Here is a 26,306-nt window from a genome sequence, read left to right as displayed (position 1 = left end):
AGCCTGGACTTGTATACATTTCTCAAAGGTAATTACAGCTATTTTAATAATTTTTAAAACGCCTTTGCGGTCAAACCTTTACAGTTGAGAAAGGGGTACAGACAAAGCACAGTTAACCAATTTTTACTTCTACCATTTACATATTCCAAACGCGTTTTCAGGGAAAGCAATATTATGATGATTGAAACATGACTTTGTAGTCAGATAGATATGGGTTTAAATAGTGATTCTGCCATTTATTAGCCATATAATCTTGGCAAAGTTACTTAATGTCTAGCCCCACTTTTTTTCCTTTTCTACAGAAAAAGTTGCCAAGCTGTCCAAACGCCAAGACACCAACTGGACCATATTTACTAGTGAGCAGGATCAGTGTGCCTGAAAAATCAACACACAGATAGGGCTCTTTTTTCTGCTTCGTGTTGCTTCCTTCCTGTTGAACAGCTCAGAGTTGCAGCTCCTTGAGACCAGCACTATGCACCCCCCTTCACATGAGCTGAAGAACTCAGGTCACCGCCTCAGTATCTGAGCTACTCCGGGCAGCCAAGAAAAGGGTGATAAGATTCCAAGATTTGGATTTAGATCCGGACAAAACAAAGGCCTTGTGGACACTGCATGCTCGAACCCATTTTTTACTAGAGAATTTGTTGAGGCCTGGCCATTTGTGCAGATAATAATAAAGCAGTACCATTTGGTCTCATTTTTTTACTATATATCTCCCTTGACAATCCCACAGAAAATCAGGAAAACTGGCAGCACAGGGTTGGGAATTCTTTGCTCTTTGTTCATAACAATATCTTAATAACATTAAAACCCCTACAGAAAGAAAAAAAAAAAATTGGGGCCGGCCCCGTGGCCGAGTGGTTAAGTTCACGCGCTCCACTGTGGCGGCCCAGGGTTTTGCCAGTTCAGATCCTGGGCGCAGACATGGCACCACTCATTAGGCCGTGCTGAGGCAGCGTCCCACATGCCACAACTAGAAGGGCCCACAACTAAAAATATTCAACTATGTACCAGGGGGATTTGGGGAGAAAAAGCAGAAAAAAAAAAACCCGGGGCCAGCCCAGTGGCGCAGCGGTTAAGTGTGCACATTCCGCTTCGGTGGCCCAGGGTTCGCCAGTTTGGATCCTGGGTGCAGACATGGCATCGCCTGGCAGGCCATGCTGTGGTAGGCGTCCCACGTATAAAGCAGAGGAAGATGGGCACAGATATTAGCTCAGGGCCAGTCTTCCTCAGCAAAAAGAGGAGGATTGGCAGCAGATGTTAGCTCAGGGCTGATCTTCCTCAAAAAATAAATAAATATATAAACCCTACAGTTACTTCCAAAATTCTCTAAGCCATAGTTTTCTCACCAGCATAACAGGGATAAAAATACTTACATTACACAGTTATTGTGAGAATGAAATGATATAATAATATGCAAAGCACTTGGCACACAATGAAAAAGCCATCAATGATAGAAGTGACCACTAGCATCATCGTTACTATCATTTTTCTTATTAGTAATAGTAGTATTACTTAAAACCTCAAGCCCACATGATAATCTTATTTGGAAATAAAACCAATTTTGCTGGCTTCAGGGTTTTTCAGCTTCTGGGGCAAATCATTTATTGGAGTAGATGGGGCATGTTTGGCCAGTGAAGAAAGAAGGAAATTAGTAAATTTATAAAGTGCTGCAATGAATATCTTTGGTATTAAGAATTTTTCCATATTTAAGATTACATCCTTAGGATATATTCCTAGAAGTAAAATATTTGGACAAATGGTGGAAAGATTTTGAAATATCTTGAATAACATTGTCAAAGTATTTTCCAAAATGGTAGTACTAACATACTCTTTCACCAGCAATATAAAGAGTGCTTATTTCATTGACTATCAAAAAGCTAAACAAAGGTATTTTCAAGTAATTTTGGTTTCCTTTGATTACCTGTGAGGTTGAACTATGTCTCTCTTTTTTTTTTTTTTTTGACAATTGTCCATTTATTTCCAAAGTACAAATATCCATTTGGATCTCAGTGATTTTCTCACTAATTTTTATGAGTTCTCTACACATTATTGTAAACCTTCCCCGTCATATTTATTGAAAATACTTTTCTACTTTAAAGCGTTACTTTTAAGTAAAAAATTGAAGCTTCCCTTGATGTTGTTAAAAGAACTTACTGGAAGTTTAATAAAATAAAAAATTCCCAGCAACTGGGAAGTTTAATAAAATTACTTGCTAACAACCAGGTGTATCAAGTAGACTAGATTTCATACAGACTTTTGACACTTTGTCATAAAACCAACAGGAAAAGCCACTTTCTGAAATATGGTAATATACTGTAATATAGTGTATTCTTCTCTAACTATTCCATTCTTCTGCCACTCTGGTTGATGCCCACATAAAACTGTAGGAAATAATGACACCTAGTGTCCAAAAACATTGTTCTTATTAGAATACAAAGTTGTGATTGGCGAGGCTATGAACACAGATGGAGCAACTTGGAGATGAACTCACATGGTTTTACAAAAGCTAATAAATTGAAAAGTAATTTTTCCTTTGTCCATTAACAACAGAGAGGATTTTCCTACTCTCTTCATGCTCTCAAGGCTGCAGTGAAGTCTCAGGTTCCTTTTAGGTAGAAGGCCAGCACAAAGACCGTTACAACCCTAGGGGGCAATCCTCGACTCCAACAGAACCACACGGCTGGTGTCAGAAGGCAAAGCGAAGCAACCCAGCATCAACCTGGGGACTGATTCTTTCCAAGCCCTGATGAGAAAGTCAATAAATTCTTAAATATCTGGTAAGACAGAGTCCCTAGTAACTTCTTTGAAGCCAAGTTTTGAAAATGACTCTATTTATAATATCCTCTTTGTTGTCGGGCTTTTAAGTAAGGCCACTGTGTAGCTTCCTTTGGAATTTGGACTCACCTCTGCTATCCTTTTCTTCAGATTCTCCTTTCCCATGTATGAAGCCTGAAGGGAGATGACATTCTCTTCTTTTTGAATCAAAGTTGTCAGGACACTTTTAAAACTCTGATATTGTTTTAAGAGCTCCAAAACTCTCTCACATTGGTCAAGGCTATGAAGAGAAAAAAACGTAAAACAGCTAAACGTCTGAAGAAAACAAAACCATTCTCTCTCTTTGTAAGTATTCTACAATAATGGCTAATAAGTTATACAAGGATTTTTCATCTTGACATGGTTTAACATTGTTTTACCAATTTATTTTAAGAATGATGGCACATTCATTTATCTGGCAAATGGATGGTATAAATAATCACTGGATTAGTATTTTCACCAGATTGATGGCTGGACACTAATTAGTCACGTGACCTTAGATAAGGCACTTTAGCCCTCTGTGGACCTCAGTTCTTCCCTCTGTAAAACTGAAGATAGACTAGACCAAATACCACAGGCAGGCTTCATCTTGACCACTGTACACTCAGGTTCCGGCAGAAAACAGGAGGTATACTCAGATGGAGTTCTGTGGTGAAAGGACCATGGAGAGCAGAGTTAAGGGAAATCGTCAGAGCTTAGGTACCCAGGGACTAGGCAACGTCACAACAGGCATGCCACTTGGCCCAAGGGGAAATGGAGAAAGTGTCCTGAGCCAAAGAGGAGGGCATAGCAAGAGTTGCCAGAACCACTTGTTGAAAAGGGAAGGAATTAAGACAACACTGACCTCTTTCTCTTCTTGTCTTCTCATCTGTTAGTACCTCCTACTTCCTAACCCAACTGGAACCCTTGGCCTGAGTGGTACAGTCTGTAGGGATCAGGCCTCCTGACCACTGCCACCCGCAGGCAGAGAATAAAGGAGAGAAGGTATGGATGGAGAATAGTCAGCAGAATGGCCAGCTGGGACTCATAGGTAGTGGCTGTCACACAGTTAAAAAACTTTTGAGCCTTGACCAGGCTCCGTAGGAAAGACTGTGGTAATTGACAGGCAACATCTGCCATTCAAGGAAGGTGGTGTGGTAGAATAACGTCCCCACCCCCAAGGATGTCCACATCCTAATCCTGCTTCTTGTGAATATGTTACCTTACATGGCAAAAGGGACTTTGCAGATGTGATTAAGTTAAGGATCTTAAAATGGGACATTATCCTGGATTATCCAAGTGGGTGAAATATAATTAGAAGAGTCCTTACAGGCAGGAGACAAGAAGATCAGAGTCAGAGAAGGAAATGTGGTGAGAGAAGCAGAGGGGAGAGAGGGAGAAAGCGAGAGAGAGTTTGAGATTAGAAGATGCTCCGCCGCTGGCTTTATTTAAAGATGGAAGAAGGGGACACAAGCCAAGGAATGTAGTAGGAGGCTCCAGAAGATGGAAAAGGCAAGGAAACAAATTCTCTCCCAGGGCCTCCAGAAAGGAACGCAGCTTGATTTTAAGATTTCCAGCCTCCAGACTGCCGGAAAGGTTAGTTGTTTTTAAACCACTAAATTTGTGGTAATTTGTTCCTGTGGCAATAGAAAACTAATACAGGTGGAGGTGATAATTATAAATATACTAGCTATTTATTATCCCTCCTAGAGAACCTCTTCAATTCATTTATCTAAGGTTCCAGGTCTTGCTCCAGACACTAGACCAGTGGGCTCCCTGCGTGAAACTCTAAGTCTGCCCCACCTTTAGGCCCATGGGAGTGTGTTTTCAACATTAAAGTTTCAAAAAGTTAATTGTGCAACGGACAGTTTTCGGATTTGGGAGGGATTTTTTTCCCTTACCATTCAGTGACCGAAGCTTTTGCATTCTCCCACAAGAGGGCTGTCTCTTGGCACTGTTGACTCAGAGCTTTTTCCCTGCCATCTTTGAACTGTGGAAGAGAATTTGCCACTTCTTGCAGGTGTTTCTTTTCTTCTTCATATTCATCCAGATCCTTATCCAGTCTGATTAATGATTTTTTCCTTGATTATGAAAGAGAAAAATTTGATAGCTAATTATTACCCAATTTGATTCGGCACAAATATGGGTAATTTGGGGGAACACGCTAACCTTAATTTGTTCTCATGAGGGTTATGCCAAAATTACACAATCTTCTTACAGGGTTCCAGAGGCTCTTTGTATTTCCAGAATACTAATTTGGTGTTTTAAATATAACAAATATACAAAACCACAAGGAGTAACATTTCTCTCTGATGAACACATTTGTAAAGCATGTGTAAATGCATTGAGAGAAAAGAGAGACAGAGTATGAGTGTGTATATGAGTGGGGAAGACAACATGGTATGGAGAGAAGAAAAGAGACGGATGATAGAGCACTGCAAGCCACTAAGGAAGGGTGGAGGGAGCCAAGGAGGAAGGAAAGAGAAAGGGAAATCTTGCATTTCTACCTAGTGTACAACAGGCTCTCCCAGACCAAAACGAGTCATTTGAACTAAGGGTTTTAACTTGCAAACTAATCCTGGCGGGATTAACCCCATTGACATAAATCTAAATTGCTTTTATCAGATACTCGTTGCCTTTACTTTCTTTGTTCCAGTTCTCTCTTGAATCCACTCCCATAAGGCTTTCTCTCTCTACTGCTCCTGCAAAACTGCTCCTCAAAATCTCCAGTAACCTCCACAGTGCTAAATCCATGTTCCATCCTCAGTCTTTGCTTCCTTCACTAGTCAGCAGCATTTGTAAGAACTGATCACTTCCTCCTCGTTGAAAGACCTTCTCACTTGACTCCAGGACTCTCTTGATTTTTCTTGCACTACATTGCCTACTCCTCAGTATCTGGCTGGTTCCTCCTCATCTCTCTGATCTCTTAACACGAAGTGCCCCAGAGTATACAATGCGGACCTCTTCTCTTGTCTATCTAAACTCATTCTGCTAGCAATCTTAACCATTTCATGGCTTTAAATAGCATATTAAAATGCCAATGACTCTCAAATATATACCTCTAGCCTAGACCTCTCTCCTGACTCCTGATGCCATCTTTTTTGCGGACAGCAATAACAAAATGGAATAAGATATGTACAGGCTTCTAAAATGGAGCTGGGAGGCCATTGAGGAAGTGGGGTTTATGCAGCACATACACTACATCCACCAGCAGATGTTAAGTGAACTTTTGAGCTTTATCTGACACCAGAGGTCACGTCTTGAAGCGCTTCCTCATTCCAAAAATGGACAGTCTGCCTAGATACAACCCAAGGACCAACTACATGTTGGCAAGTCAGCTCACCCCATGAGCTGTTCAATACAAACCTTTATGGGTCTGTGTCTTTTGCCTTTATAAACTCCTGCTTCCCTTGTCTTTCTCGGAGCACATTTTGAGTTTCTACCTGAATCTGTGTCTCCTTAATTGCAATTCTAATTGCCAAAAAAATCTGCTGTTTGAGTTATAGTGGATTTTTTCTCTGGTCAACAATTTTTAAGAGTCTTGTTGATATTGCTACTTGAATGTGAAATAAGTATTTTGAACCTACCATTTCTAAAACTGAGCACACCTGATCTTTCATTCAATACCTGACAAACTTCAGTCTTTCTCATCTCAGTTAATGGTAACTCCATTCCTCTAGTTGCTCAGGTCAAACCTTGGAATCAGTCTTGACTCTAATCTTTCTTTTGCACCCCATGTACAATGTATTAACAAATCTTGTGGCCTCTATCTTCAAAATATACACAGAATCTTAACACGTTTCACCACCTCACCACTGGTCCATGTCACCATCCCTCATCTGGATTACTGCATAAATTAACCTAGACTTCTTCTGTCTTCCCCTGACTCCTACAGTTTATTTTCAACATATCAGCCAAGACAGAACCTGTTACAATGAAAACCAAATCATTTCCCTCTGCTCAGAACCCTCCAAAGACTTCCCATGTTACTCAGTCAAAAAGCCAAAGTCAACACATGGCCGTAAGTCCCTACATGAGCTAAGCCCCATCACATCCATTAACTCTCTGACCCCCTTTCACACCTCTTCCCCTCACTGCTGACCTTCCCACCTCCTACCTTCTCGTCTAACACACCACGCCCTGTCCCACATTTGGCCTTTGTACCTTCTGCTCCCTCAGCCTGGAAGTCTCTTCCTCTAGATAGTCACTTACTTGTTCTCTCATCCCATCTTCCTCAAAGGTCACCTTCTCACTAAAACTGTCCCTAACGACCCTATCTGATTTGCAACTCCCTCCTTCCTTCCTTAATTTTTCTCCATAGCTTTTATCACCATCAAGCATACTGAATATCTTACTCCTCCCACTAGATAATAAGCTCTATAAGGTGCAAGAATTTTTGTCTGTTTTGTTAACTGCTGAATCCCTGGTCCCTAAGACAGCGCCTGGCAAACAATACATATTTGTTCTACAAACAATTCAATTAAAAATTAAAGCAATTTGTTACTTACAAATGCATTTTTTCATTTATAAATTAATATGTAATTATTACTTATTTATAAATATATAATAAAAATTTATTAACAATTAAATTATCAACCTAATTAGTTATTAGTTCAACACCTCATTAAGAATTAGGGCACTATAGGAATGAAAGTCTCATTGAGACTTAGGTCACAGGGAAATTTCAGGGGGAAGAGCTTGGTCAGCTGAAAAGCCACAGAGAACACTGAGCCTGAGGGACTAGAGGTGGAGGAGGAGACTGAAGGTAGGAGTGATTTAGAAAAGAGAGGGGAGGTCCACAAAAGAGATTCTTGCAACATTTTCATTTTTAGGACCCGGAGGCCATACTCTGAAGGCCAAAATTAAAATAGCAGCACTCATATAGAAGGCTGCCAGCCTCAGTTTACTGCTCAGTCTTCAGAATCAACACTAACCTTAGCTTACCTCTTAAATTCAGCCCCATGTCCTCCCACTCATTCCCACTCTCATCCTGCTGGGAAGAGAGGAGGAGACCAAACAATGAAAGAAGCAGCATGGACAAGATGTGGCATGTGCATCTTCCACCACTTGTTTCTTTATTGACACATGTGTGGAATTTTCCAGGTCTTCCCCCATCATGAGAACTCCAAAATAAATACAAGGCAGTAAAGAGACTTTGAAGTAACTCATGAATCTAATACATATCTTATTTCACTACTCCTTTGTCCATGACCATGTACACTTGTTGAAAAGTCAACAGAAAAGAATGCTGAACACTGAATAGAGTGGATGGAATAGAAAGACATAGGAAGTATTTGGTTCACCTAACAGATATTTGAAAATACAGAGAAGTGTCGTCCTGCACGGAAATAGGCAGAAACCATACTTACCTTTGTTTCACAGCTGGAACGGTTGGATCCTTCAGACCAATTTTACTGATTTGATCGTGCACGTCTTGGATATTTTTCCGGAGTTCATTATTTTTGAAAATACAAGTCTCTAGTAAATTGTCTTCTTCAGTGAGTTCCTCCTGTGTGCCATAGCCACCTTTTTCAAATACGTTTTTGGACAAAGCATCAAGAAGTTTTTCACAAGAGCTGTCTTCACCCTGTTCAGCATCTTTAAAGCTTATATTAAGCATCTTCAAACATTCATCCAAATGTCTGGCCTTGTCTTTCATCACCTGGATTTCTCCCTCTTTCTTTCCTACTGTCAAAGTACTTTCTGGTTCCACCTGTGTCTCTGAGGCTGAAAGGTCTGTAACAAGCTCAGGAGAGAGTTCAGCTGTTCTCAGAGAAGCCAAAAAGTCTTCCAGCACTTTGAGGGCATCTTGACTCCTCTGCACCTTGTGGTTCATTTCTTCAAGTTGTGTTCTGTGTTCCAATATAATATTCTGTGTTACATGTAGATCAAGAGGGTGTAATTCCTTTAATGCAGAGTTGCACGACTGTTCCAAATTGTTACATATTTCAATCTGTTTTGCTATGGAATCTTGGATAGTCTAAAATAAAGGTAAGGAAAGCTGAAAAGACTGAGGCAAAAAAAGACAGTGAACGTCAGAAACTAACCTCAAATTATGTGACTACATTTGATCTAGAAACCTGCTTCTCAGTGTAACCAGGGCTCATAGTTTCTACAGAAGGAAACATTTTAATTACAAACGGTCAGATGGCCCAGCTGTTTCATTATCTCATCCTCTTCCTGATGTTTCAATCCCCAAAAGCAAACAGGTATATAAATATATTCCTTCGAGGAGAATAATTAGAGATTGAACTGTTGAGACATCTGTTTATAATCTGAAAAATAAAACTTAAGTGTTTTTTATTTAAGATGGGATATGGAATGAGTAAACTGCAGAATATGCTAATTTAAGCATATGGGTCTAGTACGATATTTAAGATTTTAGTCATTAGAGAAGGCATTCATAAGCCAGCCTTCATTTTGAATTCAAAGAAAATACCTCATTATTTACCCAGCATACCTACTTCCAAATTTGCAAGGAATTAAAGAGTTGAGAAATAAATACCAAGTCTAAATTAGTGAAGATCTTTCTCTCATGGCTTATATTCTAAACATATACTATTGATGTATAATTAACAATCCATAAACATGGGTAAATCTCTGAAGAATTGATTTATTCTATAAATATACTGTGATAACTTATATTTACCCCCAGGTGTTGATAAATGCCATCAGCATCACTGAGATGAAATTCTTGAATGGCCATTTCACGGAGGAGCAGGTCTGAGCCACAGAGAAGGAGCGATTCCTTCTCCACAGGTACCACAATCTGCAGTGCAGTCTCCAAAGACTCCATTCTGGGTGAAAAATAAACCAGGCATGAGGGAAAACACAGCAGAAAGATATCCTATAAAATATAGTAATGCCGTTAGTTAACCAAGAACAAAAAATAATTACCCAATAAAAATGCATACAATGATATATACAGATCATCACATTAAAACTCAAACCCAGCGATCCAAAGTGCCGAAGAATGAGTTGTTTCCTATATTCAGATGTTCTTCATAGTTTAATAGATACCACACTGAATGGAAATGTTTTGTAAAACATACGAAGCTTTTCCTTCTTTTTTGAAATACAAAATACTGAATGTAATATAACTTTGCCTTGAAGACAAAGAAATCTCATTATGAATACTAGTTATTTTATTAGTAAAAATATAATAGAGTTCAAAGAATAGGCTCTACTGATAATAAGTTGAAAGGTGTGACTCTGGATTAATAACGTACAGACTCTGAGTCTCAGCTTCCTCCTACGTAAATGGGGATATGGACAGAGGACACACTTCCTGCATATAGGTGATGAAACAGTGCTCTCATTGTAGAAATGAGGAATCAAGGCCTAGAGGAATTATGGGACATGGCCAAATTCATGCCCAAGGGGGCACAGCGGGAAGAGCGTGGCCTTTGGAATTCAATAGACTACGTTCCACTGAAGGCTCTGGCCAGTGGTGTGGCTTGGTTGTCTTATTTAGCCTCCCTGAGCATCAGTTTCCTCATCAGTAAAATGCAGTTATAATGGTAGCCCAACTTACGGTTGTTGTGACAACTAAATTAAATAACATACTTGGTATAGTACTAGTCTAGCTTAAAATGGCATTTAAAAATTTTCTAAATTTAGTAAATTCATGGTTAATAGATCTCAGTATTATACCTGGTATTAAGACTCATCTGAAGCTCTCTTTCTTTTTCCTTTAAACTGTCTCTTGTCTTAATTATAAAAGGCTTCTGTACATCACTCTCAAGTTCTTCTAACTTCAGTGAAGTGATTTCAAACTCTTTCCAGCAAGCATCAGTTTCATTTTTTAAGACCTAGGTGAAATGCATAAATTAATTTATCACCTAATGGGCTAACAGGCACAATTATTCTGTTCTTACAAAATGAGATGTTCACAAACTATGGACACAAACACACAGCTTCAGGTGAAAATACATTAGAAAAATATTTTCCAACCATCTACAAGTGAAGTATCTTTCAGGGAACAATGATATTAACTGTGCTCTCAGAAGACCCATTCTGTGAAGTCAAGGGAGTCAACATTACGACCGTCAAAGGAATCCAAACTCCCCCCTAAGTTAGGTGCACAGAATACAATTCAGAAAGATACATACAGATGTAAGAACAAATACTCTGTTTCCTGTAGATAATACATCTTTGTTTCTCCCTAAACCAAAAGAAAATGGAAGTGAACCAAAACGGCTTCTATCAGTTGAGAAGTGAACGAAATTAATTTATTATTTATAATTAAACATCTAAAAACTCTGTACTATTCCAGTTCCTTATCTTGGTTCTTAAAAAAAAAAAAGGCACTGCTACAGAATTTTACTGAGTGTTCATCTGTATAATTTGTTCTTCACTTTCCCCAAGGATTAGTACAGCTTTGCTAACCAGCTATTCAGTCACTGGGGTAAGGTCCCCAGACAGTTTTGTAATTATGATGAAAACGTGCTAAATCCATAACTTGAAGAACAGAGATTTTAATATATGAATTTTGCTTATTTAGATGGAAAATTGAGAGAAGCCAGATGGTAGAGTATGACTCAGGAAGTGGCATCATGAAAGGAAGATAAGTAGAAAATACAGGAGGCATTGGAAGAACCACCCAGGGCCCTTTTCTCCACCTGAGGGGTTTTCTGTGAGAGTTCCCTGTAATGCATTTCCAAGCATACAGCAAGAATGTTGCACTGCGATGCTCAGATCACCTTCAAACCAAGAAAGATATTTATCTGTAGAGCTTCCAATTGCTGTGCCCACCACCAGATAGAGTTTTTTTCTGTAGCTCCTGAGTCAAATGGAAGACTCTCTCTGATGGGTCTCCAGAAGATCATCCATCACTTAGAGTGAAAACTCCCTCCACTGTCTGCCCCTTTCTTATTGCCCAACATCAGAGAGACAATGTGACAACTTAGTCAAGATGAAGAATGATTAAAACATGAGACCGGCCTCGTGCCCAAGTGGTTAAGTTTGTGTGCTCCGCTTCGGCAGCCCAGGGTTTCACTGGTGCGGATCCTGGGCGTGGACATAGTACTGCTCATCAGGCCATGCTGAGGCAGCATGGCACATAGCTCAACCAGAAGGATCTACAACTAGAATACACAACTATGTGCTGGTGGGCTTTGGGGAAAAGAAGGGAAAAAAAAAAATGATTGGCAACAGATGTTAGCTCAGGTGCCAATCTAACAAAAAAAAAAGAATGATTAAAACAAATATTCAGAGTCACTGGTTTTTCATGTATTGTTAATTTTGGAGCAAAAGAAGCAGCGTTTGTTGAAATTGCCTTCAAACATATTGTTTTGACCAATTCATTTGAAGCCCTCATCCTCATCCCAAGCACAATCCAAAACCCTGCAGGCCACAAGATCGAGAGTACCAAAGCAGAGCATGAGCAATAACTTAGGATCCTGAACCAAAGTCTCTCCTGGGTTTGGTACTTGAACGCAAATCACTTTCTGGAATCAGGCGACATTAGAAATGCAATCCGACAAAGAGAGCACTTTGGAAACACCTCACATATGTGACCTCAACAAAAATGGTAAAGTCCATACTTACGGTGATATTATTTTCTAATAAAAGAGATAACTAGAGGAAAAATATTTCCAGTAATTACCTGTAGATCTGTCAGTTTTTCCTGCAGACAAGTGCTACTCCTGTCCCTGTCACTCGAGAAATCAGAAGTAATCCTGAATTTGCTGTTTTGCAGGTGTAGTTCAAGAGTTTCTCTGTGAGTTTCATATCTGAGAAAAAAATTAAATGCGATGTTACTTAATTTTAAAAATAAGACAAAAATTTTTTAAATTACTACCAATTGTGCACGAAGAAATCCCAGGGGATTTCTATCAAAGTTATTGGACCACATGCAAAAATTATGACTGAAGGATGATAAAAACTTATTAAAATATAACATATTTGCATTGATGAAAGATTTTTGATGGATTGTCCAGTTGTTTAAAAGAGTTTACCTCTGTAGTAAACTATTTGTGGACGCACTGTGATCCTTTCCATGCTTCTCCATAATGCTTTCTTCCTGTGGAGGATTCAACTCAGATTCCGGGGTAAAGTTCTTAACCGAGTCTATTGCCTAGGCAAATATGCAAAGTAGTAAACAAAATAGCTTCAATATACTTAATAGTCTGGAAGAGATAAACACTTTATGATACAAAGGGATATCATTGATTCTTTCTACCCCAAACCAGGAGATAATACGATGAGGTTTCTCAGCTCAGAGAAAGGCCTTCCCAGAGAACAGAGGAGATTTGTTAGACTGAGTCTCACCATCTAATCGGTAAGTCAGCACGGGAAAGGAGGTCTCCCAACCCCCAAATTTTTTTTCTTCCTGCGACCACATAGCTGTAGTCAAAAGCAGACAGAAGCCCAGCAGGCAGAAGCAAACCTTGAAAACAAACACATCTCATTCCTTCCCCACGCCTTCTGACTAGCAATCTGGCCTGGGGTATACAGTAAAGGCCCTCTTACCTAGAATTCAAGAATTTAGAAAATTCAATTCCCAAGGATGAAAGACAGTATAATGAGGAAAAGTTTAATGAGAAAAAGACACATGACAAATGAACTAGATCGTCTCAGCGAAGCTGAGGTATCTGTACGGATTAGACCCAACCTCTTGTACCCTCAATAGCAGCACGCACAGACAACGTGTACTCATAACGGCTCAAAATGGGCTCTTTTTCAAAGAACTCTTTGTTCCTCAGAGCAAGATTAAGTTATGTTTATTACAGCTCTCGTTCATTGTATTCTAATTCTTAGAAAAGCCGTCTTCCTTGAATTATTTAAGTGGGAATTCTCAGCTGATGGAAACAATCAGATAATTAAAACCAACACTTAATTAATGAGAAGTGGATTGCTGTACACTTGGCCTTTTTCATTGGGTTTACTTCTGAAATACATTATCCACATTTAACACCTTTTCAGTTGATGGCTGATCATCTGATTCTGCAGATGGCACCTCACTGTGGGCATTCCTTCCTCCATTCTCAGATGTGTTCGTGGTCCCCCTAGGAAGGAATCAAAACCGCATATTAAAATAGAGGGAGAAAAACGAAGCCTAAAAGAAAATGAATACTACTCCATGTCATTTGATTTTGCAAGAGGCTTTATGTCGTTTAAGCACTAACTTGTTCTTCGATGTGCCTCCCACCGTAGGTTGCAGTGTCATATGAATCTCAGAAGCGCATTTCCGAAGTCTTTCTATCTTTTGTTCATAATCTTTAAGCACTCTCCTCATTTCTTGTTGACTCTTCTGCGAAGTCAGCTCTTCACACAGCTCCCGCAGGACATTCATGTGGTGATCAAGCTGGTACAGACTGCCTTCCTCAGAAAAGCAGGCCTGACAGAGGAGAAGAGCAGGAAATGTGTTTCAAATAAGTTTACATAATTAGTCCATGAGGATTAGAAACTAACAGATGTGTGTGACTTGAACAACACATTCTTATTCAGGCCTGTCCACTGTGTGCCTGGGGTAGCAACTGGCACCAGAGAAACAAAGATGAAGAAGTCAGCCCTAAAGGGGTTTGCCTAGCCTGGTAACACAGTGAAGGAAACCAGAATACAGTAGGTCCCCTTATCTGTGGTTTTGCTTTCCACCATTTCAATTACCCACGGTCAACCACAGTCTGAAAATATTAAATGGAAAATTCCAGAAATAAACAATTTATAAGTTTAAATTATGCACCATTCTGAGTAGCACGATGAAATCTTATGCTAGCCTGCACCAAGACATGACTCATCCCTTTGTCCAGCGTACCCACACTGTATACACGGCCCACCCAGTTACCAAATTGACTGTGGGGGTATCGATTGCAGTGCCTGTGTTCAAGTAACACTTGAGTTACTTAAAAATGGCCCCAAAGCACAAGAGTAGTGATGCTGGCAATTCGGATATGCCAAAGAGAAGCCATAGAGTGCTTCCTTTAAGTGAAAAGCTGAAAATTCTTCACTTAATAAGGAAAGAAAAACAATGGTACACTAAGATCTACGTTAACTTTTACTACAATATATTGTTATAATCGTCCCATTTTATTATTTGTTATTGTTGTTAATCTTTTACTGTGCCTAACATAAATTAAACTTTGTCATAGGTATGCATATATAGGAAAAAATAGTACCCATAGGGTTCAGTCTGTCAGTGGTTTCAGGGTCTTGGAACATATCCCGTATGGATCTGGGGGGACTACTGCATGTCACTCCAAAATATGCCTCTTTGACATGAAAATTATTTTGAGCTGAAGGCAATTAACAAGCAGTAAATACAGAAAAACTCCCCCTTTTCTGCCCTAAAGCAGGAAATAAAGCCTCATTTTACTGGAGACAAACTCTTAGCAGCCCAGAGACAACACCAGAGGAAGCTGCACACAAATCTTGTTAAACTCACCCTCATCTTCCTACTGACTTCCTCCCCATTCACCACCCCCAGCCCAAACCCTTTGTCTCATCAAATCTTGACAAACTGACTGTTTCTTTGCCTGAGAGGTATAAAAGCTTCCAGCTCTAGTCACTTCTTTGGGTCTTGTGGAGGCTCCCATGCACATGCCAAAATTAAATAAAATGTGTATGCTTTTCTCCTGTTAATCTGTCTTTGTCAGTTTAATTTTCAGACCCAGCCAGTGACCCTAAGAGGATGGAGGAAGACTTTTTCCTCTCCTACAGCAGATACACAAATAATTAACATATAGTGTGACAAGTGTTATGACAGAGCCACTACCTGCCTGAAGGAATCACACAGAGCCTACTTCACATGAGGGAACCTCCTGAGCTAGACACAGAAAGTACAAGTCCGAGTCCTCCCAGGATAAGGGGAGAAGGTCACCCCTGCAGAAGCAGCAGCCACGAGAGGAAAAGTTCCAGATGTTCTGAAAGGACAAATAGGCTAGCGTGGAGGGCATGGCACAGGAGAAGTGACAAGGAAGGCGTGTCCTGGGGCCAGACTGTGAAGGGTCTGCATGGCCTTCTAAGGAGATGTCCTGGGAGTAATAATGGTCAGCCAATGACATAAGATCTGTGGTTCAAAGGGATCACTCTGGTGATGAGTCTGGAAGATGGTGAACCATCATCATACTGAGAAAACAAACCAGGTTAGGGAAGTGACCACATGGATGGAAAGGAAGGAAAAGCAGCAGCTGTTCTGAAGAGTAAAGGCTGGACCTGGCAACTGAGCCATTAAGGCTGAGTGGGAAGGAGAGGAAGGCAGTTCTGAGACGGCAGTGCCTTTCATAGCAGGACAGATAAGAGGAAGGAAAGTCTGAGAGGAGATATTCTTGGTTGGTTTTGGACATGCTGAATGTGAGGTCTCTGAAGAACACCAGTGATATCTACTACTGAGAAACAGAACCTGGAGCTCAGGGGACAGGACAGAGCTGGAGACAAAGATTTACGCACCATCATTGTAGAGAGGGCAGTCAAAACCCCAGAGTGCACAAAATTGCCTAGAACAAGCATGAAATTAGCCAAAAATGGAGACCCCCCCCCAAACTAAAACATTAAGATAACACAAGAAAAAAAGAGAAATTTGTGAAGGATGCTCAAAAGAAGCTCCCTCCACCTCTCCCAGCCCCTGAAAAATAAGGAAAAGCAAGAGGATTGATATTGGGAGAGTCACAGTAGTAGACAGTTTAAAAGAAATGAAAAGAGGGGTCACTACTGTCACATATGTAGAAGCAATCAAATCGGATGGAACCGAAAAGAGATCATTAGACTGGCCCCTGCTGGTTTACATCCTGATTTGCTATCTTTCACAAAAGCTGAGCTTCTGAGGACACCATGTCCTCACCTGTGGCTACTTCAGCAGCAGGTGACACCCAACTAGAGTGTCAAAAACAAGGGTCACTGAGACATATCAAGGGAAGTCATGAAATATTAACTCAATGCTGAATTTTTTCACTTCTAAAAAGCAGGACGCACAGGCTCTAGTTAGAACTTGAACCACATAAGGGATAATCCCCAAGGGATGAGAGAGCTGAAGTAATTTTCAGAGCAGAGTTAATCCCAGGCCAAGGACACACACAACTATTTAGGATAAACCCCAAAACGATGGCAAAACGTAAATGAAATCAGGTTGTTTACCTCATGCTCCTTGATGAGACCCTTGGTCCTTCCTCTGCGAATTAGTTTCTTTTCTTTAGTTATTTGTTTTTCAAGTTTCGAAATATTGTCACTAAGTTTTCCTTTTTCAATGTCTATTTTTAGTTGTTGAATATACAAAGCCATTTCATGATGAAGAGACTGCAAAAAAGCCAAAGGTACATATTAACCATGGGAACAGAAAATATTGAAAAGATTTTCACTAGAAACACAGAAATACTCGTTGTAACAAAGGACAGAAACAGAGTGTAAAAGAAATTCTGATTCATCCTTGTATCTTTGGGGAGGATGTTTTAAAATATACCAGACCCATAAACATATATATTTTTTCTTTCTAACAACTAAAAATGTGTTTTAGCTGTGAGAGACACTGTTAAGAGAATTAAAAGACAAGCTGCAGAATGGGAGAAAATAAATACACAACATATCTCTGAGCCTATGGAGAATTAGTAAATAACTACAACATCTATCCTGTATGGGATTCTGGAACAGATGAAAAACGACATTACAGGAAAACTGAAACTGTGGAAATATGAATAAAGTATAAACCTTAGCTAATAATGTATCAATATTAGTCCATTAATTGTAACAAAGGTACTATATGAATATAAGATGTTTGTAATAGGGGAAACTGGGTGTGGGGTATGCTAGTATTCTCTGTGCTGTCTTTGTAATAATTCTGTAAATCTAAAATTGTTCTAAAATAAAGAAGTTTATTTTTAAATGTGTTTTAAGAGGAACTTTAACAGTAGATATTCAGTTACCATAGTCTCTCTCTTTGTGTGTGTGTATACATATTATGTATACACACACACAATCACCTTTAACACTAAATACCATTTACTGAGCACACACTTTGTGGCAGGTGCTTTATATAAATCCTTGTGACAATCCTGCCAAGGAGGTGGGGTCATTCCCATCCTACCTGTGAGGCTCCCAGAAGTAAAGTAACCTGACCAGCTGCAGCCAGCTCTGTCTGCCACCACAGCCTAAACCTGTTTTGCTGTGAAACTCTGTATGTGTGCACGTGTCAACATGTTGTCTCAGTCGGGACCCAACTAGCAAACCAGGAAACACTAAATCTTTAACGCAGAGGGAATTAAATGCAGGGACTTGATTACACAACAGATGAAAGCCAGAGGGGTCAGTAAGGCAATCCAGAGATTAGCACTGGCAGAAAGCTGCGCCCATCCTTGGGCTGGAGGCTTCAGTGGTGCAGAGGCAGAAGAGCCATCCACCAGAAGCTGGAAGCCTGGAACTGGCAGCCGGGGAGACGCAGCTGCCAGAGACACTGCCCACGAGAGGGAGGGAAACAAAGTCTTTGCGTGCTCCCTTTCTCCCCTCCAGTCCCCCTCTAATCGCCAAACAGGGTTGTCATTGGCTGAACACAGTCAGAAGGTAGCTGACGTGGGGCCTGGGAACCACAGACTGCAGGACCAGCTCCTCTGCCATACGGAGCAGGCAGGGGGACAGCCCTGATGACAAACAGGCCCAGGGTCAGCTCTACAAGCACAAGTCCCAGATGCATACACAAGTTCTTACCTCCCACTTGGCACAGACATCTCCACTCTTTTCTTCCAAAGACAGCTTTACATCCTCGGTTACGTTAGTTTTCAGTTCTTCAACAGCTTTCAAATACTTGGCCAGGCTTTTAGTGTTAAAAATTATTAGCGCTTCCTAAAAAAAGAAATGCAAACAGGAACATGGAAGCCTCATTAAACTGCCAAATCCTCAAAGCTCATTTTGGTAGGTCTTTAACAGGTAGAACCAGGATGGGACTCTCTGAAGACTATTTAAAGTTAGGCAAGGCTTTTGTTTGTAAATTAAGTCTGATATTCCTTTTGCATCTCTTGAATTATCTTGAAAAGAATTGCAAAATACTTATTATTCAAATGCAGTTACACATTTGAGGCTCAAAGACTTAAGATATTTAAAATGATTTTTGTTACCTCTTAGATAAATAATCAAAAGGCTTATTATGATGCAGAATAATGAGCCACTGGTAATGGTTCCTCTAAAGTTCTTAAGTATTGAGCAGATGACCATACTTCATAAGCAATACAACATTAAGAGTATACCCTCATGTATTAGTGATCAGTGTTGCAATAAGACACAATTTATAGTAGGGCTAATATGGCAAATATTTAATATAGTGCATAAGCACTTTTATGCTGCAAGGAGGCAGCATGACCTTATCACGGACTTCAAAGTTTTGCCCAGGAGCAACCACACTGGCAGTCCTGTCCCAGGGAAGGAGCAGCAGTGGGCAGGGATGGGACTGCCTTGCCAGGAATGTGTCTGCTCCTTACTTCACACTTACCTGCTCTTATAGAGTATTACCGGGCAATACTCTGTAAGAGCAGAAACCTGCCTTAGGTAATTAGTGAATGACAGAACAAAGAACAGTTTAGGGCCTATGAAAGAAGCAGAAAACCTATAGGAGACGAGAAGACAAAAGTAATTCTCGGGGAGAAGGCAATTAAGCAGGGTGGGAATTCATTCATACACTCACTGCACCTTTATTATGGGCCTACAGCAGAAAAGATACAAGGCCGAGCCCAAGGGACCTTCTCCAAGGCCAGATTTAAGACCTAGGGAGCCACTCTTACCCTCTAGGCTGGCAGGGAGCTCCTACAACCCAAGTCCCTGGAGTCGCAGGGGTCTCGGAGCAGTACCTGGCAGGGCAGGGGTCTTGCTTCTGCTGTGGAAATGGATCTACTTCACTAAATGCAAGAGGCCAAAAGGGGAATCCCTGACCTCAGATTCCAAAGGAAGATGGTTGGGGAGAGGAAAATGCTGCGAGAACTGACACCTCTAACTCTTCTGCCTGGTAGCGGAGGGGCCTGGAGCCTCTGTGTACCTTTTCCTTCTCCTTTTCCTGAGCTGACCATATCTACCCTCTTGAAATCCAGCCTAGTGATTATTTAAAAGAACTTTTGACCCTGTAAGATCAATTCAGCACTCTCAGCAACCTGAGAGTAAAACTGGGGAAACAACAGCGGAATTGGTCAAAGTTGGTGGCTAGCAAAGAGCAAATAGCATAGATCAAGCAGGTGAGGGCTTTGAGGCTGTGGGAAAAGCAATGTTGAAATGGCTGATCATAGGGTCTAGTATGGTTAACAACGAAAAAGACCAAAATAGGGTTGAGGCCCAGCAAAGAGAAGGGGGCCACAATGAGAAGGAAGAGAGGCTCCTGTGGGAGGTCCTTTTCCTAAAAAGAATGGGAGCAGCAGTGCTGGGAATATCGCTTTACTCCATCTTTATCTCCCCCAAAAGCTGGCTCATTTTAAATGTTGAGCAAGTATGTTAAATGTTGGATGAATGAATGAACGGAAAAACACACATTACTCACGGGGAGAGACCTCGCTTTACTTCTACTTCTTATCCCCCCACGCTCCTCCCACAGGGTTAATTAACAGTGAGTCTCTGCTTTAGATACATCTTAAGCCATGAAAAAGCAGCCTAAAACTGTTCCCATACAAAACATTATTGGATCTTTACCCATAAGCATATGTCCATAAATAACTTTTATCAAATCATTTTAATAATAAAAGCATTATTTTACATTTGGAGAATTTTAACTACTCCAAGTATCTTCATATCCCTTATTTTCATTTAAAGACACAACAATTTGGGCAGCTGGATGGCACTAGAATTATTATGCTCGTTTTATTGACTAAAAAAGCCAGAGAAATTAAATTCTTGTTCAAGGTCATAGTCACTGTGTCTTTATACTTTTCCTGAGTCCACTGGTGGATCTACAATAAAATTTGAATTAAAAAAATTCCTCATTTGGTTGTTTATTTTTAAGAGTCTCTGAGGAACAATGCATAAAACTGGGAAATTTTGAAGAGTTACAAAGCCAGGTAAACTTTAATCGCTGAGGGCCTAGTGGTTACAGTTCAGTGAGCTCCACTTCGGCGGCCTGGGTTCAGTTCCCCAGCACAGAACCACTCCGCTCGTCTATCAGTAGCCATGCTGTGGTGACGGCTCACACAGAGGACTAGAAGGACTTACCACTAGAAAATACGACTATGGACTAGGGCTTTGGGGAGGGGGAAAAAACCCCACTAAAAGTTACAGTAACTTTGAATATAATTACAGTGATGGAAACATCTTGATTTCAAATGAGATAGGTAGCTAACAATAAATATCCCACACTTGATGGTTGAAAGAGCCCCACCTTGTATTTTGAAATTAGTCCACTCCGGCTCTCTCTTTGGGCAAGTAACTGCTCAGCCCTCGTAATGTATGATTCAAGTTCCTTCTGTAATTCTTCCATCTTCAGCCTGACATCCAGCTCTGGTGAAACATCAGTTGAGTTCTTCAACACTGCAACTAATTTTACCATATTAATCTGTGAAGACACAATATTGTCAACTTAACGCTTGGTTCAACTCCTTAGAAAATTCATAAGTTAAATATTTTTTTGGAGTAGCAACTCCTATTTTCCCACTAGACATAAAAATATCCTATTTGTTATATTGATATTTTTCAATAGGCTCTAACTTATAAAGAAATAAATATAATGCAAAAGCTATATTTAACAAAACATTTCCAAACTACAGGGCAATCCCTCCTTCCCTGTCTTCCCACTGACCATCCAGTTTTAAAGACTAAATTCACCAAATAGAGAATATTAAAGAGACCTGGACTTTCTCCTTAGCTTCTTGAATCTTTGCCTGAAGCCCAGCCGTGAGAACATGTTGGAGAGATTCCTGGCTTGAAACATTTTGCACATCCATTTGTAATGTATCTTCAGTTCTAGACACAAGCTCTTCGTACATAGAGCCTTTGGCAATAAGATGCTATTAAAGCAAATTAAAGTGAGATCACAATAAACATTCTGATTATATGTTAAAGATTAACCTTAAAAAATCTCATCAGGTAATCATAAAAACTTAATTATTAATCCAAAAAGAGGCAAATTTATATTCTAAAAAATGTTCTAAAAATCCATTTGGAAATTTTATATTAATACTGATTCTGAGTAACATAGTCTTTTATAGATTATTCTTTATGTACTAAGCACTTTAATAAAATAAAAACTAGAAGTAATACAATGCAAATAGAGAGAAAATAAGTTGAGAGAGAAGTAATAAATCTTAAAATGCAGTTGTTCTAAGTCAAATCAATCCTTAGAAAACTGAATAAATGTTAGTGGAGAAAACGGCTATTGGAAAATAATCTTTATAGAACCATGCTTTGTAGTACATACCAAAAATACAAAGTTCAAATGGATCAAAAAGTTATATATAAAATATGAAACTACAAAAAGAAGAAATTATCCATGAAAATTGATCTGCTCTCTGGATGTGGAGGGCCTTTTCAGCACAAGAGTAGAGATAGAAACGACTACAGCAATATAAAAATTTTCTATGTGAAATAAAATAAACAACTTAAAAGTCAACAACTTGGTAAAAATATCTGGCACACAAATGAAAATGGTTCAGGTTTCAATGAGCTCATAAATTCAATGCAATAAATTCAATAAGAAAAGTACTAAGATCCCAAGGAAAATTCAGAAAATACAAAAACAGGTAATTTACAGAAACAAAAGGCTAATGAATAGTTCACTCTCACATGTAATCAAAAATGTACAAATTAAAATAACAACGAAGTACCATTTTTCAGCTGTCAAATTGGCAAAAAAACGTTTTAATTACAACTCAAGGGTGGCATGTGTGGGATATAACAGAAATTATATTGTGTGATATCAACTGTGTAAATGTTGATCTTATTTATGGTAGGGTAGTAGAATTACGGTGATTTTAATTTTCTTCTTTATACTTACACGCATTATTTAAATGTTCAGAAATTAGCATATTCATTTATAATTTCAATTTTTTTGTCTTTCTAATTATAAAACGAACAAAAGGTAGTGTGAAAAACTCGAACAAGAATAGAAAGGTACAGCATGTAAAGAAAAAGTTCATCTTCCTTCCCATCCCTCACTTAGCTGTCATTTAATTGATCATTCACACATTCATTTAAAAAATACCTATTTTATATTTACTATGTATCAGGAAACACACTAGGTGCTCAGCATAATGCAGGATCAAGACAGAGTTAGTTATCTGTATCTCCTTACAGGCATTTTTCTATGGATATAAAAGCATAAAAAAACAACTATTTTAAAAAGCACAAAAAGGATTGCATCACCCATACTGTTCAATGACCTGCATTTCTTACTTTACAATATATCATCTTGATCCAACAGAGATCTACTTAATTCCTTCTTAACAGAAGTATATTCTAGCACGAATGTATTTTCACTGTTTATAAGAGGGATCATTGTTATTTGGAAATATTTTTTAAAGATTTCATTTCTCATTTCTCACTCATTTCTTTTGCCAAAATAAATTTCAGATACAGCAAATAAATAAATATAAAAATAAAATTAGAAAAGCATAGGCAGATAGCACAGGTAAGTTTATATAATATTTTCAAAGCAATAAAAAGTATCATCCGGGGCTGGCCCCGTGGCCGAGCGGTTAAGTTCGCACGCTCCGCTGCAGGCGGCCCAGTGTTTCGTTGGTTCGAATCCTGGGCGCGGACATGACACTGCTCATCAAACCACGCTGAGGCAGCGTCCCACATGCCACAACTAGAAGGACCCACAACAAAGAATATACAACTATGTACCGGGGGGCTTTGGGGAGAAAAAGGAAAAAATAAAATCTTAAAAAAAAAAAAAAAGTATCATCCTTATAAACAGTGAAGATGCAAAATGCTACATATCCATCTTTCAGAAATGTAGATTTAGAAGAATTATACAAATGTTCCCTCATTTCAAGAACTTTCCATCTTGTTGTAATTTATGACAGGCTCTGGTAACTTTTATAGCTGAGCTGGAATTCAGTAAAAACCTCAACTGTAGCTTCTTTCCCAGGAGAACAGAGCAATATTAAGACGCAATCTTGCCTCATTGCTTTTCAATGAGTCACCTGCCTCAGAATAAAGGCAGGATGGAGATTTAACATCCCTCGCCCTCCGGCATCAAGTAAGGAAGAGAAAGTGGCTTGACCAGTGGGTGAGCTTTCAAAGCACAGACTGTGTAATCTCTTATATTCACATTGCACTGAGCCATGTGAGACTGAACTCACTCACTCATCTCCTCATTGCCCACTAATACAAGAGAATATTTCAACATTTTAATCTCCATTCTGTAGCTGGGAAAATTAATTCAAGAATTTAGACTCATAAGGACTTATTAGTGGTCTTCTAACCCATCCTCTGTCTTCAAGCAAAATCACAGCAAATGATTGGCAAGGGATGAGAATCCATTTTTAAAAGTCCCAACAAAGAAAATTCAAACAATAGGCTTATTACTACTTACTTTAAAACTTTTAATTTATCTTAATACCTAAGTCCACAAACATGAAAGCTTTTCATACTTTTAATACCTCTACATTCATACCTGCAAAGATTCTTCCATTGAGGTGTCCACATCATCTTGGTGTCTCAGAAGATCCAAAACAGATTTGGTCTCTGCCTCCCAGACCTCCACTTGTCCAATGAGTTTTTCAACCTCTTCAGCCACTTTCAGTTGTTCCGTGAATCCTTCATTCTCTTTTTCAGATTCTTCCTCAGCCTACAACATTCAAGATTATCACAAAGAAAATGAGAACATCTACATTATAAAATAATTTTCAATTTTAAAAAGTTAAACCTCTTTTTTTTCCTGAAGAGTGCTAATTCAACATGTTTTAATGATTTAAGACCTAGGTTTTGGACAATAATAATAAAACTTCATGATAGTATATATCACTTTAAAAATTAAAAGGTTTGTTCACATACATTTTCTTAATTATAGTATTCCTATCAGACACTATTATCTCCATTTTACAGATAAGATTAAAGCTTATAGAGTATTAACTCTATAAACACATTTTAAAATTTGTATACAATTTAATTAAATACAGCTATTAGCAACAGTTGTTGTGAAACATCGTCAAGGAGACTCAGAGTCAAATTTCAACAACCTTAGCCCTTTTCTCATTGATAATTCTCAATATTCTATAGGTTGACATTCTTAAAGTCGTTTTTAATCATATCATATTTTAAAGGCATCAGGAGAATACAGAATTCTATATTCTTCTATTCTAAAAGCATACTGTACAAATTCAGATCTTTCAAGATATTCTCTGATCAGGTCTTCTTTTGGTGGAAAAACACTGGCACTCCATCGTGGCAACTGACCATAGCCGGTTAAAAATTACTTTCTTAAGCAAAGCTGTGTAAGGTATTATTCTGAAGGAAGTACATTTCCAGAACCAAAGGTATTTTATCTTTCAGGTGTATGATGTTTACTTTTGGTCCTTTTCCATATTCTTATCTATAACCTAAAGGCATCTTCCAAATTACCCACCAAAGCAAGCAAGAAAGATTACTTTTTCTCCCATTTTACAGAAAGGAAGCAAGATACAGGCCAGGGGTTAGCCTAAACCTAGATAATTTCTGCACAGTAGTCAAAAGTAACCTGAAGAAAATATCAACTCCATTTCCACAGCTCAGAAGTCATGACTGCCTCTGCGTGTCTGTGGAACTCCTCAGCCAGTGAGGGGCACAGGACTTTAACACTAGAGACTACTTCACGAAGGGAGCCACCTAAGCAGTTTAATGGAAAATGATCATACTTTAAATGGTATCTCACAATCACACTTACCATTGTTTCAAGAATATAATTTTTTCAAAAGAAAAGCAGCAAAGTGAAATTATTTCTATATACAAATAAAATACATAAAGTATGACTATTTTACCTTCATATTCTGATTATGATTTTCCGGAAGTTCTATTGATATATCTGCTGAAAAATCAACCGTTGGTTTTTCTTCTTTAGGCAGCTGAATATTTCCAGAATTGTCAAGAATGGGCTGATCTTGTTTTTTTATAAGTGGCAGGTTCATTTCCTATAAAAAATTAATGTAACGAAATTTAATGCTCATTTTTTTATGCTAAGATATATTATTACCAACAATAAATGGACATAAGATATTCAATATATTTTTAGGATTTATCTATTAGTAACAATGTTAGAAAATATGAGCATTTCTCATTAAGACACTTCAATCTCAAATTGTTAAGCATAAAAAATAGAATACTTTAATAATTTAAGTTCAAAAGTTATTTATTCAAGATATGCTTTCATAAGGCACCTTGCTAAATATAAAGATAAATAAAGCAGTTTATATTCTCAAGGAGTTTGAAATATAGTAGGCAAAAATGCTTGTTGTTCTTTAATGGTAAAGGAATTTCAACTAGAAAAGTGTATGTGTCCACACAAAAATTTGTCCATGAATGTTCATGACAACACTATTCATAACAGCCAAAAAAGTGGAAAGAACCCAAATGTGCATCAACTGATCAGTGAAGAGATAAAATGTGGTATATCCATACAATAGACTATTATTTGCCAA

The 26,306-nt window shown here is 38.8% G+C and overlaps 1 protein-coding gene across 10 annotated transcripts in view; it reads right to left on the bottom strand.

The window, feature by feature from the left end:
* The window catches only part of SYNE2 (spectrin repeat containing nuclear envelope protein 2), a 298,118-nt gene that overhangs the window by 172,224 nt on the left and 99,588 nt on the right, over positions 1-26,306 (bottom strand). For all 10 annotated transcript variants that reach the window (XM_070513755.1, XM_070513754.1, XM_070513759.1 and 7 more), the window contains 15 exons: positions 25,650-25,799; positions 24,308-24,481; positions 21,537-21,695; positions 21,071-21,244; positions 18,430-18,564; positions 16,870-17,028; positions 13,926-14,137; positions 13,715-13,805; positions 12,756-12,874; positions 12,404-12,530; positions 10,450-10,607; positions 9,446-9,593; positions 8,166-8,776; positions 4,698-4,877; positions 2,908-3,058 (listed from right to left, as the gene is read on the bottom strand). In XM_070513755.1, coding sequence (XP_070369856.1) covers positions 2,908-3,058; positions 4,698-4,877; positions 8,166-8,776; positions 9,446-9,593; positions 10,450-10,607; positions 12,404-12,530; positions 12,756-12,874; positions 13,715-13,805; positions 13,926-14,137; positions 16,870-17,028; positions 18,430-18,564; positions 21,071-21,244; positions 21,537-21,695; positions 24,308-24,481; positions 25,650-25,799 — 2,748 coding nt within the window. The remainder of the gene's footprint in view (positions 1-2,907; positions 3,059-4,697; positions 4,878-8,165; positions 8,777-9,445; positions 9,594-10,449; positions 10,608-12,403; positions 12,531-12,755; positions 12,875-13,714; positions 13,806-13,925; positions 14,138-16,869; positions 17,029-18,429; positions 18,565-21,070; positions 21,245-21,536; positions 21,696-24,307; positions 24,482-25,649; positions 25,800-26,306) is intronic.

The sequence above is a fragment of the Equus asinus genome, chromosome 7 (assembly GCF_041296235.1).
Source record: "Equus asinus isolate D_3611 breed Donkey chromosome 7, EquAss-T2T_v2, whole genome shotgun sequence".
Taxonomy (NCBI): Eukaryota; Metazoa; Chordata; class Mammalia; order Perissodactyla; family Equidae; genus Equus; species Equus asinus.
Note: the sequence above shows the minus strand (reverse complement) of the source record. Positions and strands in the feature narration are given on the sequence as shown.